General features: G+C 47.6%; 1 protein-coding gene across 1 annotated transcript in view; it reads right to left on the minus strand.

Annotated features, from left to right (window-relative positions):
* Positions 1 to 22,219, minus strand: part of PLOD3 (procollagen-lysine,2-oxoglutarate 5-dioxygenase 3) — a 179,745-nt gene that overhangs the window by 115,405 nt on the left and 42,121 nt on the right. Inside the window, exon 3 of the mRNA XM_069218723.1 lies at positions 15,046 to 15,182. Within this exon, the coding sequence (XP_069074824.1) occupies positions 15,046 to 15,182 (137 nt within the window). The remainder of the gene's footprint in view (positions 1 to 15,045; positions 15,183 to 22,219) is intronic.

The following is a 22,219-nucleotide window of genomic DNA, read 5'->3' on the forward strand; positions in this document are numbered from 1 at the left end:
CTTGACATTTTCCCCGACTTCTTGGGAATTGGCCTCCTCTATGTTGTCCCCGAAAACCTCCTCTTTGATATTGACCCTGGTAGGTAGGTGGTCTTGTCTGTGAAGTGTTGGTTTCTGTGGGTTGACCCCAAAACCCTCCCCAAATGGTGTCTTCCGAAATGTGCCTCTGCTCTGCGGGGGGTAGAGTGCGCCCATGGCTTTGGCTGTATCGGTGTCCTTTTTTAGTTTTTCAATGGCAGTGTCTACCTCCGGCCCAAACAATTGCTGTTCATTAAACGGCATATTGAGCACAGCCTGTTGGATTTCGGGTTTGAACCCAGAAGTGCGCAGCCAAGCGTGCCTTCGTATTGTGACTGCAGTGTTTATTGTCCTTGCAGCTGTATCAGCTGCATCCATGGAAGACCGTATCTGATTGTTCGAGATACTTTGTCCCTCTTCCACCACTTGTTGTGCTCTTTTTTCGAACTCCTTGGGGAGGTGTTCGATGAGATGTTGCATTTCATCCCAATGAGCCCTGTCGTATCTTGCCAAGAGTGCTTGCGAGTTGGCAATACGCCACTGATTTGCTGCTTGTGCTGCAACTCTTTTTCCCGCTGCATCAAATTTGCGGCTCTCCTTGTCTGGAGGAGGTGCGTCGCCTGATGTCTGAGAGTTGGCTCTTTTACGAGCTGCCCCCACAACTACTGAGTCCGGTGTTAGTTGTGTTGTAATAAATATTGGGTCTGTGGGAGGTGCCTTATATTTTTTCTCCACCCTTGGAGTTATGGCTCTGCCTTTAACTGGCTCCTGAAATATTTGTTTTGAGTGCCTTAGCATTCCTGGGAGCATGGGAAGGCTTTGATACTGGCTATGGGTGGAGGACAGGGTGTTAAAGAGAAAGTCATCCTCAATAGGTTCCGAATGTAGTGAGACATTGTGGAATTCGGCTGCCCTTGCGACCACCTGTGCATATGATTGTAGGAAGTTGGCTCTGTATGTGATATTTCAAAGTAAGGAATAGCATGCACAGAGTCCAAGGGTTCCCCTTAGAGGTAAAATAGTGGTAAAAATAGATAATACTAATGCTCTATTTTGTGGTAGTGTGGTCGAGCAGTAGGCTTATCCAAGGAGTAGTGTTAAGCATTTGTTGTACATACACCTAGGCAATAAATGAGGTACACACACTCAGAGACAAATCCAGCCAATAGGTTTTTATATAGAAAAATATCTTTTCTTAGTTTATTTTAAGAACCACAGGTTCAAATTCTACATGTAATATCTCATTCGGAAGGTATTGCAGGTAAGTACTTTAGGAACTTCAAATCATCAAAATTGCATGTATACTTTTCAAGTTATTCACAAATAGCTGTTTTAAAAGTGGACACTTAGTGCAATTTTCACAGTTCCTAGGGGAGGTAAGTATTTGTTAGGTTAACCAGGTAAGTAAGACACTTACAGGGCTTAGTTCTTGGTCCAAGGTAGCCCACCGTTGGGGGTTCAGAGCAACCCCAAAGTCACCACACCAGCAGCTCAGGGCCGGTCAGGTGCAGAGTTCAAAGTGGTGCCCAAAACACATAGGCTAGAATGGAGAGAAGGGGGTGCCCCGGTTCCGGTCTGCTGGCAGGTAAGTACCCGCGTCTTCGGAGGGCAGACCAGAGGGGTTTTGTAGGGCACCGGGGGGACACAAGCCCACACAGAAATTTCACCCTCAGCGGCGCGGGGGCGGCCGGGTGCAGTGTAGAAACAGGCGTCGGGTTCGCAATGTTAGTCTATGAGAGATCTCGGGATCTCTTCAGCGCTGCAGGCAGGCAAGGGGGGGATTCCTCGGGGAAACCTCCACTTGGGCAAGGGAGAGGGACTCCTGGGGGTCACTTCTCCAGTGAAAGTCCGGTCCTTCAGGTCCTGGGGGCTGCGGGTGCAGGGTCTCTCCCAGGCGTCGGGACTTTAGGTTCAAAGAGTCGCGGTCAGGGGAAGCCTCGGGATTCCCTCTGCAGGCGGCGCTGTGGGGGTTCAGGGGGGACAGGTTTTGGTACTCACAGTATCAGAGTAGTCCTGGGGTCCCTCCTGAGGTGTTGGATCGCCACCAGCCGAGTCGGGGTCGCCGGGTGCAGTGTTGCAAGTCTCACGCTTATTGCGGGGAGCTTGCAGGGTTCTTTAAAGTTGCTGGAAACAAAGTTGCAGCTTTTCTTGGAGCAGGTCCGCTGTCCTCGGGAGTTTCTTGTCTTTTCGAAGCAGGGGCAGTCCTCAGAGGATGTCGAGGTCGCTGGTCCCTTTGGAAGGCGTCGCTGGAGCAGGATCTTTGGAAGGCAGGAGACAGGCCGGTGAGTTTCTGGAGCCAAGGCAGTTGTCGTCTTCTGGTCTTCCGCTGCAGGGGTTTTCAGCTGGGCAGTCCTTCTTCTTGTAGTTGCAGGAATCTAATTTTCTAGGGTTCAGGGTAGCCCTTAAATACTAAATTTAAGGGCGTGTTTAGGTCTGGGGGGTTAGTAGCCAATGGCTACTAGCCCTGAGGGTGGGTACACCCTCTTTGTGCCTCCTCCCAAGGGGAGGGGGTCACAATCCTAACCCTATTGGGGGAATCCTCCATCTGCAAGATGGAGGATTTCTAAAAGTTAGAGTCACTTCAGCTCAGGACACCTTAGGGGCTGTCCTGACTGGCCAGTGACTCCTCCTTGTTTTTCTCATTATTTTCTCCGGCCTTGCCGCCAAAAGTGGGGCCTGGCCGGAGGGGGCGGGCAACTCCACTAGCTGGAGTGTCCTGCTGGGTTGGCACAAAGGAGGTGAGCCTTTGAGGCTCACCGCCAGGTGTGACAATTCCTGCCTGGGAGAGGTGTTAGCATCTCCACCCAGTGCAGGCTTTGTTACTGGCCTCAGAGTGACAAAGGCACTCTCCCCATGGGGCCAGCAACATGTCTCGGTTTGTGGCAGGCTGCTAAAACTAGTCAGCCTACACAGATAGTCGGTTAAGTTTCAGGGGGCACCTCTAAGGTGCCCTCTGTGGTGTATTTCTCAATAAAATGTACACTGGCATCAGTGTGCATTTATTGTGCTGAGAAGTTTGATACCAAACTTCCCAGTTTTCAGTGTAGCCATTATGGTGCTGTGGAGTTCGTGTTTGACAAACTCCCAGACCATATACTCTTATGGCTACCCTGCACTTACAATGTCTAAGGTTTTGTTTAGACACTGTAGGGGTACCATGCTCATGCACTGGTACCCTCACCTATGGTATAGTGCACCCTGCCTTAGGGCTGTAAGGCCTGCTAGAGGGGTGTCTTACCTATACTGCATAGGCAGTGAGAGGCTGGCATGGCACCCTGAGGGGAGTGCCATGTCGACTTACTCGTTTTGTCCTCACTAGCACACACAAGCTGGCAAGCAGTGTGTCTGTGCTGAGTGAGAGGTCTCCAGGGTGGCATAAGACATGCTGCAGCCCTTAGAGGCCTTCCTTGGCATCAGGGCCCTTGGTACTAGAAGTACCAGTTACAAGGGACTTATCTGGATGCCAGGGTCTGCCAATTGTGGATACAAAAGTACAGGTTAGGGAAAGAACACTGGTGCTGGGGCCTGGTTAGCAGGCCTCAGCACACTTTCAATTGTAAACATAGCATCAGCAAAGGCAAAAAGTCAGGGGGCAACCATGCCAAGGAGGCATTTCCTTACACAACCCCCCCCCAAACGAAAGAGGATGAGACTAACCTTTCCCAAGAGAGTCTTCATTTTCTAAGTGGAAGAACCTGGAAAGGCCATCTGCATTGGCATGGGCAGTCCCAGGTCTGTGTTCCACTATAAAGTCCATTCCCTGTAGGGAGATGGACCACCTCAACAGTTTAGGATTTTCACCTTTCATTTGCATCAGCCATTTGAGAGGTCTGTGGTCAGTTTGAACTAGGAAGTGAGTCCCAAAGAGGTATGGTCTCAGCTTCTTCAGGGACCAAACCACAGCAAAGGCCTCCCTCTCAATGGCACTCCAACGCTGCTCCCTGGGGAGTAACCTCCTGCTAATGAAAGCAACAGGCTGGTCAAGGCCATCATCATTTGTTTGGGACAAAACTGCCCCTATCCCATGTTCAGAGGCATCAGTCTGCACAATGAACTGCTTAGAATAATCTGGAGCTTTTAAAACTGGTGCTGAGCACATTGCCTGTTTCAGGGTGTCAAAGGCCTGTTGGCATTCCACAGTCCAGTTCACTTTCTTGGGCATTTTCTTGGAGGTGAGTTCAGTGAGGGCTGTCACAATGGATCCATATCCCTTCACAAACCTCCTGTAATACCCAGTCAAGCCAAGGAATGCCCTGACTTGAGTCTGGGTTTTTGGAGCTACCCAGTCCAGAATAGTCTGGATCTTGGGTTGGAGTGGCTGAACTTGGCCTCCACCTACAAGGTGTCCCAAGTAAACCACAGTTCCCTGCCCTATCTGGCATTTGGATGCCTTGATAGAGAGGCCTGCAGATTGCAGAGCCTTCAAAACCTTCCTCAGGTGGACCAGGTGATCCTGCCAGGTGGAGCTAAAGACAGCAATATCATCAAGATAAGCTGTGCTAAAGGACTCCAAGCCAGCAAGGACTTGATTCACCAACCTTTGGAAGGTGGCAGGGGCATTCTTTAAACCAAAGGGCATAACAGTAAACTGATAATGCCCATCAGGTGTGGAGAATGCTGTCTTTTCTTTTGCTCCAGGTGCCATTTTTATTTGCCAGTACCCTGCTGTCAAGTCAAAGGTACTTAGAAATTTGGCAGCACCTAATTTATCAATGAGCTCATCAGCTCTTGGAATTGGATGGGCATCTGTCTTGGTGACAGAATTGAGCCCTCTGTAGTCCACACAAAACCTCATCTCTTTCTTTCCATCTTTGGTGTGAGGTTTGGGGACTAAGACCACTGGGCTAGCCCAGGGGCTGTCAGAGCGCTCAATTACTCCCAATTCCAGCATCTTGTGGACTTCCACCTTGATGCTTTCTTTGACATGGTCAGATTGTCTAAAGATTTTGTTCTTGACAGGCATGCTGTCTCCTGTGTCCACATCATGGGTACACAGGTGTGTCTGACCAGGGGTCAAGGAGAAGAGTTCAGGAAACTGTTGTAGGACTCTCCTACAATCAGCTTGCTGTTGGCCAGAGAGGGTGTCTGAGTAGATCACTCCATCTACTGTGCCATCTTTTGGGTCTGATGACAGAAGATCAGGGAGAGGTTCACTCTCTGCCTCCTGATCCTCATCTGTTACCATCAACAGATTCACATCAGCCCTGTCATGGAAGAGCTTAAGGCGGTTCACATGGATCACCCTCTTGGGGCTCCTGCTTGTGCCCAGGTCCACCAGGTAGGTGACCTGACTCTTCCTTTCTAGTACTGGGTAAGGGCCACTCCATTTGTCCTGGAGTGCCCTGGGAGCCACAGGCTCCAGAACCCAGACTTTCTGCCCTGGTTGGAACTCCACCAGTGCAGCCTTTTGGTCATACCAAAACTTCTGGAGCTGTTGGCTGGCCTCAAGGTTTTTGGTTGCCTTTTCCATGTACTCTGCCATTCTGGAGCAAAGGCCAAGTACATAGTCCACTATGTCCTGTTTAGGCTCATGGAGAGGTCTCTCCCAGCCTTCTTTAACAAGGGCAAGTGGTCCCCTTACAGGATGACCAAACAGAAGTTCAAAGGGTGAGAATCCTACTCCCTTCTGTGGCACCTCTCTGTAAGCGAAAAGCAGACATGGCAAGAGGACATCCCATCTCCTTTTGAGTTTTTCTGGGAGCCCCATGATCATGCCTTTTAATGTCTTGTTGAATCTCTCAACCAAGCCATTAGTTTGTGGATGGTATGGTGTAGTGAATTTATAAGTCACTCCACACTCATTCCACATGTGCTTTAGGTATGCTGACATGAAGTTGGTACCTCTGTCAGACACCACCTCCTTAGGGAAACCCACTCTGGTAAAGATACCAATGAGGGCCTTGGCTACTGCAGGGGCAGTAGTCGACCTAAGGGGAATAGCTTCAGGATACCTGGTAGCATGATCCACTACTACCAGGATATACATATTTCCTGAGGCTGTGGGAGGTTCTAGTGGACCAACTATGTCCACACCCACTCTTTCAAAGGGAACCCCCACCACTGGAAGGGGAATGAGGGGGGCCTTTGGGTGCCCACCTGTCTTACCACTGGCTTGACAGGTGGGGCAGGAGAGGCAAAACTCCTTAACCATGTTGGACATATTGGGCCAGTAGAAGTGGTTGACTAACCTCTCCCACGTCTTGGTTTGTCCCAAATGTCCAGCAAGGGGAATGTCATGGGCCAATGTTAGGATGAACTCTCTGAACAGCTGAGGCACTACCACTCTCCTAGTGGCACCAGGTTTGGGGTCTCTGGCCTCAGTGTACAGGAGTCCATCTTCCCAATAGACCCTATGCGTTCCATTTTTCTTGCCTTTGGACTCTTCAGCAGCTTGCTGCCTAAGGCCTTCAAGAGAGGGACAGGTTTCTTGTCCCTTACACAGCTCCTCCCTTGAGGGTCCCCCTGGGCCTAAGAGCTCAACCTGGTAAGGTTCAAGCTCCAAAGGCTCAGTCCCCTCAGAGGGCAGAACTTCTTCCTGAGAAGAGAGGTTCCCTTTCTTTTGCTGTGTTGCAGTTGGTTTCCCAACTGACTTTCCTTTCCTCTTGGTAGGCTGGGCCATTCTTCCAGACTCCAGCTCTACTTGTTCACCCTGTGCCTTGCACTGTGCTCTTGTTTTAACACACACCAGTTCAGGGATACCCAGCATTGCTGCATGGGTTTTTAGTTCTACCTCAGCCCATGCTGAGGACTCCAGGTCATTTCCAAGCAGACAGTCCACTGGGATATTTGAGGAGACCACCACCTGTTTCAGGCCATTGACCCCTCCCCATTCTAAAGTAACCATTGCCATGGGATGTACTTTTCTCTGATTGTCAGCGTTGGTGACTGTGTAAGTTTTTCCAGTCAGGTATTGGCCAGGGGAAACCAGTTTCTCTGTCACCATGGTGACACTGGCACCTGTATCCCTCAGGCCCTCTATTCTAGTCCCATTAATTAAGAGTTGCTGTCTGTATTTTTGCATGTTAGGCGGCCAGACAGCTAGTGTGGCTAAATCCACCCCACCCTCAGAAACTAGAGTAGCTTCAGTGTGGACCCTGATTTGCTCTGGGCACACTGTTGATCCCACTTGGAGACTAGCCATACCAGTGTTACCTGGATGGGAGTTTGGAGTGGAACCTTTCTTGGGACAGGCCTTGTCTCCAGTTTGGTGTCCATGCTGTTTACAGCTATGACACCAGGCCTTTTTGGGATCAAAGTTTTTACCCTTGTACCCATTGTTTTGTGAAGAGGCTCTGGGCCCACCCTCCTGTGCAGGTTTTTGGGGGCCTGTAGAAGACTCTTTACTATTTTTAGTTTTGGTTGTCTCATCACCCTTCCCCTGGGGAGTCTTTGTGACCCCTTTCTTTTGGTCACCCCCTGTTGAAGTCTTGGACACCCTTGTCTTGACCCAATGGTCCGCCTTCTTTCCCAATTCTTGGGGAGAAATTGGTCCTAGGTCTACCAGATGCTGATGCAGTTTATCATTGAAACAATTACTTAACAGGTGTTCTTTCACAAATAAATTGTACAGCCCATCATAATTACTTACACCACTGCCTTGAATCCAACCATCTAGTGTTTTCACTGAGTAGTCAACAAAGTCAACCCAGGTCTGGCTCGAGGATTTTTGAGCCCCCCTGAATCTAATCCTATACTCCTCAGTGGAGAATCCAAAGCCCTCAATCAGGGTACCCTTCATGAGGTCATAAGATTCTGCATCTTGTCCAGAGAGTGTGAGGAGTCTATCCCTACACTTTCCTGTGAACATTTCCCAAAGGAGAGCACCCCAGTGAGATCTGTTCACTTTTCTGGTTACACAAGCCCTCTCAAAAGCTGTGAACCATTTGGTGATGTCATCACCATCTTCATATTTAGTTACAATCCCTTTAGGGATTTTCAACATGTCAGGAGAATCTCTGACCCTATTTATGTTGCTGCCACCATTGATGGGTCCTAGGCCCATCTCTTGTCTTTCCCTCTCTATGGCTAGGATCTGTCTTTCCAAAGCCAATCTTTTGGCCATCCTGGCTAACTGGATGTCCTCTTCACTGGGGCTATCCTCAGTGATTTCAGAGGTGTTGGTCTCTCCTGTGAGGGAACCAGCATCTCTGACTATTATTTTAGGAGTCAGGGTTTGAGGGACCCTGTTCTCCCTAGATAGGACTGGTAGGGGGGAATTTTCCTCCAAGTCACTATCCTCTTCCTCTGAGTTGCCACCCTCAGAGGGGTTGGCCTTTTCAAACTCTGCCAAAAGCTCCTGGAGCTGTATTTTGGTAGGTTTGGGGCCCATGGTTATTTTCTTTATTTTACAGAGTGACCTTAGCTCCCTCATCTTAAGATGGAGGTAAGGTGTGGTGTCGAGTTCCACCACAGTCACATCTGTGCTAGACATTTTGCTTCTAAAAGTTGGAATACTTTTTAAGAATCTACAACTGGTTCTAGAATCTAATTCAAACTTTTACAAACTTTTAAACTCTAAAAGAAATGCTAAACAGGATCTAACACAAGGCCCTAGCAGGTCTTTTAAGAATTTAGAAAACTTTTCAAATTGCAAAAATCAATTTCTAATGACAATTTTGGAATTTGTCGTGTGATCAGGTATTGGCTGAGTAGTCCAGCAAATGCAAAGTCTTGTATCCCACCGCTGCCACCAATGTAGGAAGTTGGCTCTGTATGTGCTATTTCAAAGTAAGGAATAGCATGCACAGAGTCCAAGGGTTCCCCTTAGAGGTAAAATAGTGGTAAAAATAGATAATACTAATGCTCTATTTTGTGGTAGTGTGGTCGAGCAGTAGGCTTATCCAAGGAGTAGTGTTAAGCATTTGTTGTACATACACCTAGGCAATAAATGAGGTACACACACTCAGAGACAAATCCAGCCAATAGGTTTTTATATAGAAAAATATCTTTTCTTAGTTTATTTTAAGAACCACAGGTTCAAATTCTACATGTAATATCTCATTCGGAAGGTATTGCAGGTAAGTACTTTAGGAACTTCAAATCATCAAAATTGCATGTATACTTTTCAAGTTATTCACAAATAGCTGTTTTAAAAGTGGACACAGTGCAATTTTCACAGTTCCTAGGGGAGGTAAGTATTTGTTAGGTTAACCAGGTAAGTAAGACACTTACAGGGCTTAGTTCTTGGTCCAAGGTAGCCCACCGTTGGGGGTTCAGAGCGACCCCAAAGTCACCACACCAGCAGCTCAGGGCCGGTCAGGTGCAGAGTTCAAAGTGGTGCCCAAAACACATAGGCTAGAATGGAGAGAAGGGGGTGCCCCGGTTCCGGTCTGCTTGCAGGTAAGTACCCGCGTCTTCGGAGGGCAGACCAGGGGGGTTTTGTAGGGCACCGGGGGGGACACAAGTCCACACAGAAATTTCACCCTCAGCAGCGCGGGGGCGGCCGGGTGCAGTGTCGAAACAAGCGTCGGGTTCGCAATGTTAGTCTATGAGAGATCTCGGGATCTCTTCAGCGCTGCAGGCAGGCAAGGGGGGGGTTCCTCGGGGAAACCTCCACTTGGGCAAGGGAGAGGGACTCCTGGGGGTCACTTCTCCAGTGAAAGTCCGGTCCTTCAGGTCCTGGGGGCTGCGGGTGCAGGGTCTCTCCCAGGCGTCGGGACTTTGGATTCAAAGAGTCGCGGTCAGGGGAAGCCTCGGGATTCCCTCTGCAGGCGGCGCTGTGGGGGCTCAGGGGGGACAGGTTTTGGTACTCACAGTATCAGAGTAGTCCTGGGCTCCCTCCTGAGGTGTCGGGTCTCCACCAGCCGAGTCGGGGTCGCCGGGTGCAGTGTTGCAAGTCTCACGCTTCTTGCGGGGAGCTTGCAGGGTTCTTTAAAGCTGCTGGAAACAAAGTTGCAGCCTTTCTTGGAGCAGGTCCGCTGTCCTCGGGAGTTTCTTGTCTTTTCGAAGCAGGGGCAGTCCTCAGAGGATGTCGAGGTCGCTGGTCCCTTCGGAAGGCGTCGCTGGAGCAGGATCTTTGGAAGGCAGGAGACAGGCCGGTGAGTTTCTGGAGCCAAGGCAGTTGTCGTCTTCTGGTCTTCCGCTGCAGGGGTTTTCAGCTGGGCAGTCCTTCTTCTTGTAGTTGCAGGAATCTAATTTTCTAGGGTTCAGGGTAGCCCTTAAATACTAAATTTAAGGGCGTGTTTAGGTCTGGGGGGTTAGTAGCCAATGGCTACTAGCCCTGAGGGTGGGTACACCCTCTTTGTGCCTCCTCCCAAGGGGAGGGGGTCACAATCCTAACCCTGAGTCTGGACTACTGTCAGACACTGGGGCGTCGCAGAGGTCCCATGCATCGGGATCATCCTGGCTCATTGTGGTATGAGCTGGTGAGTGCGTTAGTGGTGGAGTTTGCGCCGGTGATGCATGTGTTGATTGTGGTGGAGAAGGTGGTGGTGTTACTTTCTTTACCACCTTTGCTTGTGGTTGCTTGTCCCCTTGTTGGAAAACAAGTTTCCTTTTCATCCTGATTGGGGGAAGAGTGGTTATCTTCCCTGTGTCTTCCTGGATGTGAAGCCTCCTTTGAGTGTAGTCAGTTTCTACAGTTTGAAGCTCTTCACCAAATCTATGCAATTGGGTGTTTAGTCCTTGTTCCTCTGTATAGGAACAAATTTTCGGTTCCGATGCTTTTTTCGGTACCGAAACCTTTTCGGTAGGCTTTTTAGGCTCCGAAGAAGATTTCTTTGATTTCGGCGTAGTATCTCGGTGCCGAACATCTTCAGTGCCGCTGTCTCTGCGCCGAATTGTCTCGGACCCGGTGACTCGGCTCCGAGGTTGCTGTGTGGCGGTATCACGACCGGAGTCGGATGACTTCGACACCAGCATGCCCTTTTTCGGTGCCTTGGCTCGGTCACCTAGTTTTTGGGTTAAGCCATGGCCTGTTGGCAGTGGCGTCCCCTGGGCTTTTGTGGACTTTTCGTGAGTCCTAATTTTCGACGTCTTACTCACGGTTGTTATGTCTTTGGCAAATTCCCCCGAATCCGACTCTTGGATGGAGAACGCTTCCTCTTCGTCCTCGAACCGATGTTGTCCTGTCGGCGTGGACGCCATTTGCAATCTTCTGGCTCTTCGGTCTCTGAGCGTCTTACTCGACCGAAACGCTCGACAGGCTTCACACGTATCCTCCTTGTGCTCCGGGGACAGGCACAAGTTACAGACCAGATGCTGATCCGTATACGGATATTTGTGATGGCATTTAGGACAGAAGCGGAACGGGGTCCGTTCCATCAGTCTTGAAGTCGCACGCGGTCGGGCCGACCAGGCCCCGACGGGGGATCGAAACTACCCCGAAGGGCCACCGGAGCTCTTCAAGATACGGTGTCGATTTGTTCTAACTAACCCGATACCGAACGAAACAATACCGACGATTTTTTCCGAGATTCTAACTAACTTTCCGACCCGAAACACGGAGCGAAAAGAAACACGTCCGAACCCGATGGCGGAAAAAAAACAATCTAAGATGGAGTCGACGCCCATGCGCAATGGAACCGAAAGGGGAGGAGTCCCTCGGTCTCGTGACTCGAAAAGACTTCTTCGAAGAAAAACAACTTGTAACACTCCGAGCCCAACACCAGACGGCGGACTGTGCACAGCATGTGTATCTGCAGCTACACATGCCATCGAACATATATATATATATCAAATATAAAAAAACAAATTTACTTACTTACCTCTTCGCTGCCGTCGAACTCTAGGCACAGGCTCCCAGTCTCCCTGCCTGTGCAGGGTCTCACCAACTCGTCACCACAGTGCCAGGTTGGAGAGAGCCCTTGTGCGCATGTATGTTTGGGCGGCCCGAGACGGCCGGTCCAACATACATTCGCACTGAGGGGAGTGCTCTGTGCACTCCCCTCCATGCTCGTCACCCCCATGCCCCCACCCCTTTTGAAACAAAACACCAATAAACAGTGTTAATTGTCGTTTTGTTTCTGAAGAGTGCAGCTCCGGCTGGTGGGTGGGGGGTATCGGGTGGGGGGGTGCGCGGCTCCTCTGCCCTGACGGAGGAGCCCCCCCTGACAATGAATGAAAGAAGGGTGGACTGGAATGCAGCCCAGAGTACTTACCAGTGGCTGAGATGAATTAAAACATTCTGTCCAACTGCTTTTTCAGTGCAACAGTTATGCCCAGACGTAGGCCCCTTGGCAACTTACTGCACCCTTGGACTCCGGTTGCACCTCACAGAGGAGGCTCAACAAGTATGACATATCTGGAGTTCCTTTCATTCTTCTTGAGAATCCATTAAGTTTGAACTGAAACATATGGATATGGTTGGTACCTTTTTAAAGTGACATACTGAGCAAAAACCAAAGGATTGGAGTGCAGTCCGGAGTAATTAACAGTAGCTGGGATTAAATTAAGAATTTCCCCATTGCCTTTGTCTTTCACAAGAAAGAGCCAAAGTTTAAAAAAAAGAATAGGATTCATTTTTACATGTGGATAATGAAAAACAGCAACTTAGAATCTGCCAGCACTTTCTGGAAGTGGGTGGGGGGAGCAAGTGCTTGGGCAAATCCAAGCATTTCTTTTTTGCCTTTCCATAGCAGGTTTTCAATAACAATGATCCTCTGGTTAATGTGATCCTAAGACAATGCTTTCAAGCCCTTTAAATATCCAGTCAAAGGCACAGAACTGTTAGATTGTAAAATGACATAATAACCCAGCCTTGCTATGCCTGCTCACCTGTTCCAACTGCTCTAGGTGCAAGGCTTGTCAACGCTGTGGGCTAAAGCACCAACTGAGTTTCTCATTACGAAAAACACTAAACTAGCTGGAATCCAAAAACCGACCACCCAGACCCAAAGTAGGTAATGGTCGCTGGCCAAGGGTTCTGCATAATAACAGTGTTTCAAAGGAGCATGCATTTTTCCTCTTGGAAGCCAAGAACAGAAGTATGAGACAACCAAAGTGCTGCCCTTTAAACAAAGAAAACAAAAAAAAAACAGGAACCAGTGAACAGCCAAATGTGCTGCAAGGTTATACTGCACACGGAAGTCGCACTGCCTAAAGAGAACTTTTGTAACAGGGGAATGGGATCTAGTGGTGGCAAGTGTATTTCCGGATTGAGTGTTGACATGTAATCGCTTGTAATCCTTGCTAGTATGTCGCAGTGGAACCCTAGTTACACTTGTGGACTACATGGTGAAGGATTCCTAAGGGAGCAAACCCTGACAGAAGGGCTCTCAATAGCGACTCAAAGACTATGAAAGAGGCTCGTAAAAACCAAAAACTTGGAACATTCCCTTCACTCTGCTGATTACCAGTACCTCTGCATTACCTTGAGGTAAACCAGTGGGCACAGATACGGGCCTCTCTCTGAAGGCATCTATAGTATCCCTTCATTGAAGGCTCATTGCACTGCCCAGGGGCTGGAGGGCTCCCGATACTACCCAGGCACTGGAAGGCTCCCGGTACTGGCAAGGCGCTGGAGGGCTCCCGGCACTGCCCAGGGGCTGAGGGCTCCAGGCACTGCCCAGGGGCTGGAGGGCTCCCGGCTCTGCCCAGGGGATGGAGGGCTCCCGGCTCTGCCCAGGGGAGGGAGGGCTCCCGGCTCTGCCCAGGGGATGGAGGGCTCCCGGCTCTGCCCAGGGGATGGAGGGCTCCCGGCTCTGCCCAGGGGATGGACCTCTGAAAGCACTACCAATGTACTGTCTCTGGCAGAATCTACACAGTCCACTCATAGGAGGCATCTACAGTATCCATTATTTGGAGGCATCTATAATATCCATTCGGGAAGCATCTACCTATACACTTGTTGAAGGCACCTATGGCTTCCACTTGCTGGAAAGAACAAGTTACTTACCTTCCGAAATGCTCATTCTGAGGTACTACTGAAAAGTTTCCAGATCCTTTTGAAGCCTAGGGAATATTCAGATGGTGAGGACTCTGCAGCTAGAAGTCTCTATCAGAAGCACCCATACTATCTGTTTCCCACAGAAACCTACACTGTCTGCTCATTGATGGCACCTATACATTCCACTTGCTGAAGGCATCTATACTGCACTTGTTGGGAAGCACATAAACTCTCTATTCACTACAGACACCTATACAGTCCACTCAAGAGGCATCTTTACAATCTACTCACTTCTGACACCCATACCCTCCACATATTGAAGTTAGCTATACTCTCCGTTCACTGCAGGCACCTATTCGCTCCAATCGTTGGGAGGCACCCCTACTCTCCACTAACTGGGAGACACCTATACAAGACACTCACTACAGGCACCTACACAGTCTGCTTATTCGTGGTGCTTATACTCCCCACTCAAAGGGCACGAAACATAAAAGGAGTGATACTTTGGATGGGAAATAATCTAGTGGGGATGGTGGAGTGTGAGGGTTGGAGACTGTGTGAAGGTGGTATAGAATGAGCAACGGCCTGTCTAATGAAATCATTTATGGTACTCTTCCATCCTCCGTCTGCATTAATGCCTCTGAGTGCACCCTAGTCTATCACGTCTGCCACCTTAGTCTCTACTATATTTCAATAAACTAATCATAGCCCTCCTCACAAAGCAAAGTAACCACTACTGTAACACCTAACCTCTTCCAACCTATCTCAACATCCCACTCACATAAAGCACAATCTCTCCTTTTGTGCAACTTCTTGTTGCAATCTCACAAAATCTAACCTTCTCCCCCTATTTACCTGTCCCATTTTTTTCCACTTGCATGAACTCACTCTAATAGTCAGACCTAACTCCTACTGAATTAATCTACCACTAGAAATGGGTGGAAAAGCTTCAGTTTCCTGAAAGCATAGGACTAACCCAATAACCAACAAATTTAAAATAACAACCACTGGGATAACTGTTAAGTCTGGCCTAGGGAGTAGGGTGCTACCCACCATAAAGCATTTAAGTGCCTTGTCAGAGGTAGTAAGTGCTATATCAATGTAACTACAATACTTACTCCCTTCTCTGTTACATCAATCAATCGTTATGCTTCAAGTAATTTTAACGGAGAGAAAGAAACAGCTAAAGTGCGAAGACACACCTGTCCACAAAAAGAATGATGAGGTCCTCCTGGTCTTCATGCTTCTTCAGCTCCTGTTTCAACCAGCGCACCTTCTGGCCGCCTCCCACCGTCCGGGCCACGTCTCCACCTTTCCAGTCCTCTCCAAGGCCCAGAGTCTACAAGGAAACAAATGTAACTTTAAGCGAGGAAAGTGTACAAACAGGATCTACTCAAATAAACAAGATCACCTACTGTGCCAAGTCCAGGAAGGCGAAGACTAGGTTTTGAGATGTGCTTTCTTTCCCAGTTATAGGTGCAAGCACAAACTAAACTGGCTGCATTATAATTTAAGAAGATCAAAAACACTCTGAAATATTGAAAGACACACCTGTAGAAAGATTAAATCAAACAGCACTAACGGAGTATCAAAAGTTTATGAATGTTCAGGGAAGGTGTATTATTGAAACTACTATAAGTGATTGTGCTACACACCATATCTAATTCCATATGCAGTGCTTCATGATTTACATGGACTATTCTCCATTTTGGTATGAGCTGGTGCAGAGCAGGTAGGGGAGGGACGGACAGGCTGAAGGTCCAAATTGTGCATTTTGATTCTTGGACTATCTCACCCAAACACCGGGCACTGGAATAAGGAGTGTAGGGTTACTCAGGAGAGCGTAAAGAGGTGGCAGGAATGGAACATATGAACTTTCTTCTTGGAGTAATAAGTAAATCAGTGTACAGTATTTTTGTGTGTGCTGGCTTTTATCACCAGTGTACTATGGATACACTACTGATGTAGTCCAACTGGAAGCTACTGGTTAAGTGAAGTTGAGCAGTCAAGGCTTACGTTCGATTGTAGTAGGGATTAGAAACTTGGATACAGCACGAGACCATAAGTAACACGCATTACTCTCAATATTCAGCCAGTATTATACCCTCAAAGAAGAACAGGACTTTTATTTATAGACAAGTAAAATGAGTATTCAAAAGTATGTTAGCTATTGAGAACCTTGTGACAGAGACATAACCCACAACTTCTGTATAGGGGTAACACACTTGATTCTGTATACTCATGGTCCTGTGCCCAACTTCAAGACTTGTCGGATCCTTTTCTACAGTGTTTAACCCCTTAGCTGCTGGGCCGTTTCCCCCCCCCAGTGCTGAGCCCTTTTTTGGCTATTTGGGGTAGTTTGCGCTTAGGCCTTCATAACTTTTTGTCCACAAAAGCTATCCACGCCAAATTTGCGTCCTTTTTTTCCAACATCCTAGGGATTCTGATGGTACCCAGAGTTTGTGGTTTCCCCTGGAGGAGACCCAGAAATTAGCCAAAATACAGTGAAAATTTCGTTTTTTCCAAAAAACATTGAAAAAAGGGCTGCCGAAGAAGGCTTGTGGTTTTTTCCCTGAAAATGGCATCAACAAAGGGTTTCTGGTGCTAAAATCACCATCTTCCCACCTTTCAGGAACGGGCAGACTTGAATCAGAAAACCACATTTTTCAACACAAATTTGGCATTTTACTGGGACATACCCCATTTTTACTATTTTTGGTGCTTTCAGCCTCCTTCCAGTTAGTGACAGAAATGGGTGTGAAACCAATGCTGGATCCCGGAAAGCTAAACATTTCTGAAAACTAGTCAAAATTCTGAATTCAGCAAGGGGTCATTTGTGTAGATCCTACAAGGTTTTCCTACAGAAAATAACAGCTGAAATAAAAAAATATTGAAATTGAGTTGAAAACAGCCATTTTTCTTTATGTTTTACTCTGTAACTTTTTCCTGCGATGTCAGATTTTTTAAAGCAATATACCGTTATGTCTGCTGGACACTTCTGGTTGCGGGGATATAAAGGGCTTGTAGGTTCATCAAGAACCCTAGGTACCCAGAGCCAATAAATGAGCTGCACCCTGCAGTTGGTTTTCATTCTATACTGGGTATATAGCAATTCATTTGCTGAAATATGAAGAGTGAAAAATAGGTATCAAGAAAACCTTTGCATTTCCAAAATGGGCTCAAGATAAGGTTTTGAGGAGCAGTGGTTATTTGCACATCTCTGAATTCCGGGGTGCCCATACTAGCATGTGAATTGCAGGGCATTTCTCAAATAGACGTCTTTTTTACACACTCTCTTATGTTTGGAAGGAAAAAATGTAGAGAAAGATAAGGGGCAATAACACTTGTTTTGCTATTCTACGTTCCCCCAAGTCTCCCGATAAAAATGATACCTCACTTGTGTGGGTAGGCCTAACGCCCGCAACAGGAAATGCCCCAAAACACAACATGGACACATCCCATTTTTTGACAGAAAACCTAGCTGTTTTTTGCAAAGTGCCTACCTGTAGATTTTGGCCTCTAGCTCAGCCGGCACCTAGGGAAACCTACCAAACCTGTGCATTTCTGAAAACTAGAGACTTAGGGGAATCCAAGATGGGGTGACTTGTGGGGCTCTGACCAGGTTCTGTTACCCAGAATCCTTTGCAAACCTCAAAATGTGGCTAAAAAAACACGTTTTCCTCACATTTCGGTGACAGAAAGTTCTGGAATCTGAGAGGAGCCACAGATTTCCTTCCACCCAGCGTTCCCCCAAGTTTCCCGATAAAAATTATACCTTACTTGTGTGGGTAGGCCTAGCGCCCGCGTCAGGAAATGCCCCAAAACACAACGTGGACACATCACATTTTTTCATTGAAAACAGTGCCTACCTGTGGATTTTGGCCTCTAGCTCAGCCGGCACCTGGGGAAACCTAGCAAACCAGCGCATTTTTGAAAACTAGAAACCCAGGGGAATCCAAGATGGGGTGACTTGTGGGGCTCTGACCAGGTTCTGTTACCCAGAATCCTTTGAAAACATTAAAATTTGGCCAAAAAAAACACTTTTTCCTCTCATTTCGGTGACAGAAAGTTCTGGAATCTGAGAGGAGCCACAAATTTCCTTCCACCCAGCATTCCCCCAAGTCTCCCGATAAAAATGGTACCTCACTTGTGTGGGTAGGCCAGGTGCCCGCGACAGGAATAGATCACACAACGGTCAATGTTGGTCCTTACATGAGGCAACTGTTGACCCTGGGGTGATCCATTCCTGACGCAGGCACTAGGTGTAGGCACTCAAGTGGGGTAGTGTTTTTATCAGGACAGGTGAGGAATCACTAGGTGGTAGGAATTTTGTGGATCCCAGCATATTCCTGTAGTTTGTGTGACAGAAATGCGAGAAAAATAGAGTTTTTATTCAACATTTCAGCTTTGGAGGGTATTCTGGGTAAGAAAACTTTGGGGAATCCACACAAGTCACACCTCTGTGGACTCCCCCGAATGTCTAGTTTCCAGAAATGTTTGGGTTTAGTGTGTTTCTCTATATGGCCGCCGAACCCAGGACCAAAAACACAGGTGCCTGCCTTACAAAACCAGTTTGTTTTGCGATAGATCATTTTGATGTCTCCACAATACGATTTGGGCGCTGGAATTTGGGGCTGAACTAAATTGGGGAGCTCCCAAGAGAGCACTCTCTCTCTCTCTCTGCTTGCCGCCGCATTCACCTGCTCTCTGGGTTGGGCTAACCCACTATTACCCAGTTGCACAGACTGCTTGCGAAGGGACAGCAGGACTGTCGTCATCACCTCCCTCATAATGTACTGGAAGAGGAGTTATCGAATGGGACTCCGACGACTGAAAAATCACTCCCAGAGTCTGCGCCATTGTCTTATCCCTCAGATGCTGTCTCAATATCTGATGTCTCAGTCTCTGATCCTATGTCAGAGCTGTCCTCTATAACCCGAGTGACGGCAGCAGTCATCCATCAAGATGCCATCTCTGCTATTGGCTAAACTGTTGCTCTAAAACACTAGCCTACGTAGACAGTCACAAAGTCGATGGTGTGTGTGAGATACGTGCAACAGTAGAGCCACCTTACCTGCGCTTCTTCCCTCAATCAGTACGTTCTTTCAATACACTCAAAAAACACCTTGTCACATACCATTCGTCACAGTCTTTAGCACCTCCTGCGCCCAGTCCAACAATCATTATTGGTGCTCCCACTCTCTCCTCCTCGGATTCCCTCATTACCACCCAGCAAAAGTGCCCTTTGTCTCCCCATAGCCACCCTCCACCCCGCACATACATTTCATTTGTATTATAGCACAGGTAATGGCTGACTTTACTAATGTACTCAGCTATTTACATAAAATACAGATTTGCTCTTTGCAGTAGGCATTTAAACCTTCTGCGCTTCTTTTTGGCACTAAAACTGCCACTAGACAAGTCTGACCCTTTTGTAGCAGAAACATAATCACAATACTTACTTGACTTTTTTATTGCTGCCTAAAAGCTACAGTTGAAAAGGGTCAGTTGAAGTATGTGCATTGCTTTGAAGACGCAAGCTGCAACTGCAAGACAACTGGTGGCAAATCTATATATAAATATATATATATATATATATCACTTTTATATGTGGGTCTGGTTTTCCTGGGGGCCGATCGCAGCCCCCAGGGAAACCACACACATATTGACAAAAGTGATAGATATATATATATATATATAGATCTATCTCTATATATATATATCTATATATATATATATATATATATACATAGATATATCTATATATATATATATATATATATATATATATATATATATATATATCTATCTATCTATATATATATATATATATATATATATATATATCAATATCAATAGATCTATCTATAGATATATCCATGTACATAGATATATCTACATAGATTTATCTATATATATAGAAAAATGGCCCCCAGAGAAACCCTACAACAACTAAAAAAAATATTGCCCCCACAGGGGGTCGCACTGCCCACGGGTGACCCCCTGTCCATTTTTTTAAATGTATTTTATTTAAAAAAAAAAAAAACATTTAACTCCTGGGGGGGGGGGGGGGGCGCGATTGCACGCCCCCCCCCCCTAACACCCCTAACACTCCCCCCCCCGGGGGCACCTACCTTTTAAAAAAAATATATATATATGCCCGGGGGGGCGGGGGGGGGGGCCCGTTTTCCGAGGAGGCCGACCCCCCCAAGTGAAATCCCTCGTGTCTAGTGGTGTTTCCTGGCCCCCGACCGCAGCACAGCTGCGATCGGGGGCAAGGAAACACGTTTGGGACGGCCTCATAAGAAAGGGGAGACTCTCCCCAGCTGTGCTGCGATCGGGGGCCAGGAAACACTTTCAGGAAGGCCTCGTAAGAAAGGGGAGACTCTCCCCTTTCTTACGAGGCCTTCCCGAACGTGGGGAAGGACGTTTATGGCCGTTTTCCCCATTGGAGCAGGAAGCGGCCGCAAGGCTGCTTCCTGCTCCGATGGGGAAATCAACATTGTAACATCAGCGCGCCGCGAAGGGCGGGTGGGGGGCGGGGGGAGACACGGAAGAGCTTCCGTGTCTCCCAGGGATAAAAAAAATAAATATATGCGTTGCACCCGAGGATTTATTAACCCCCTCCCTGGTGTCGGCCACTGGTCATGACCCGCACCAGGGAGGTAGTGTCGGCGTCGGCCAGTGGCCGACGCCCGCATTGAAGAGGTTAAAGATAGTTTTTTATGTTCTCATCACTGGAACGATGGCGCATTGCTATAGTTTGCATGGCCCTCTTTTTTAATGGCTATTTTGAAACAGTAGAAACCTTAATGGGTTACCCATCTTGCGGGTCCATGTTTCAACAACTACGTTTCACTGTCAATATTCTCCAGTTGTGAGCACCAACTGGTTTTAACAACTGAACCTCTGGGCTTCTTAGAGAACCACATGGTCACAAGATAGGATACATATGGTTTTGTAATCAGAAGGACTGTCTGGAGGCAACAGCACAATGCTCCACGCCTGCTGTAAAAACACAGACCATTCACAGCTCTCTGGAACAGGGCCCAGCTGGCTGGTCACCACAATGGTAGAAGGAGAAGCAGAGACCATGCAGAAGTTATTTTATGTTATTGTGCTTCTTCCAGGCTAGGTGGGTAGCAGGCATCTTGTGGCTCCAGGTTATGGGACATACACCCAGCCTGATGTTTGAAGACCCAGATTTTCTAGGGCCCTCTGGGCCAAGAGTGGACAGTGGACTCAAACTGTACAGGACACAAAGCGCCCCTGCGTATCTTGCCACGGATGATGGGGATCTTGGGCTGCCTCAGTACATTGAGATGTCCTCTACCCAGAACACCTGTAAGCTTGGCCATCTACAGATCCTTCAGGGGCAGCTCCTTTCATTACAGGGCAGTAAGGCTACTTGCTTTCCACTGGTCCTGGAAGCAAGACGTGATTAGAATTCAGGCTTGTACCCAGCAGGGAGGGATGCAAATAGTAAAGGTATGACCCCTGTCAATATGTCTGGTCAATAAAAGGCTTCTCCTTGTCAATATAATCTGTTGTTTACTTGGCCCAGATGTCCCATATTTATGCCATGTAGGGGGAACAAATGGAAAGTGTGGCCCAACCAGAGTAGCTTTTTTTTATCATTTAAGTGCTTAATCCAATTGTGAAACAGATCTTCTTCTCTTTGTTCTCTTTTCATAGACTCCCAAAGAAGAAAATCGAAGGCAACACCAGTTCATACTGGTCAAGGTGGGGCTTGCCCTCATATAGAGCCTAGCTGGCATCCATCATTGCCAGTGAATAGTCTGTGACATTGGATGAGGACGAGCAGTGAGGGTCACCAATGCAGGGGAACCCGAATCTGAATAAAGCGAATGGGATGGCAACACACTAAATTCACACTATTTCTTGTTTGGAGAAGTTAGTGTTTAGTGTTAAATTGTGGGACTGGTTAATTGGAGGAGATTTGCCTTCTATGTGCCAATGAAGAGCTAAGGAAATAAAACGTCTGTGTGCCCACCTGTATTTATTAGATAACGGCATTAGCTTCCATTTCAGATGCCTGTGGACAAAACCAAGCATAAACCCTACCTGTGAAATGAATGCTGGGCATCAAAACCCAACAATAAGTGTCTGGAACATAACAGCTATTGGATGAGGGCTACTATTCTGAATGGTTCCAAAACTGATCCTGATGGTGGGCATCACTGAGGTCAAGTCTAGAACATTTTGACAGCCATCAGCTCTGGGAATCACCCCTAACCAAAGTCAGAAGAGGAAAACCCAACAGGGTGAACTCCGACTAAGGCTTCACATTTTTACACCAACGGCCATGCCACTTGTAAGAAGAAGTCTGAATATTCAATCTGCCACTGAACTACT

Source organism: Pleurodeles waltl, chromosome 12 (assembly GCF_031143425.1).
Source record: "Pleurodeles waltl isolate 20211129_DDA chromosome 12, aPleWal1.hap1.20221129, whole genome shotgun sequence".
Classification (NCBI taxonomy): domain Eukaryota; kingdom Metazoa; phylum Chordata; class Amphibia; order Caudata; family Salamandridae; genus Pleurodeles; species Pleurodeles waltl.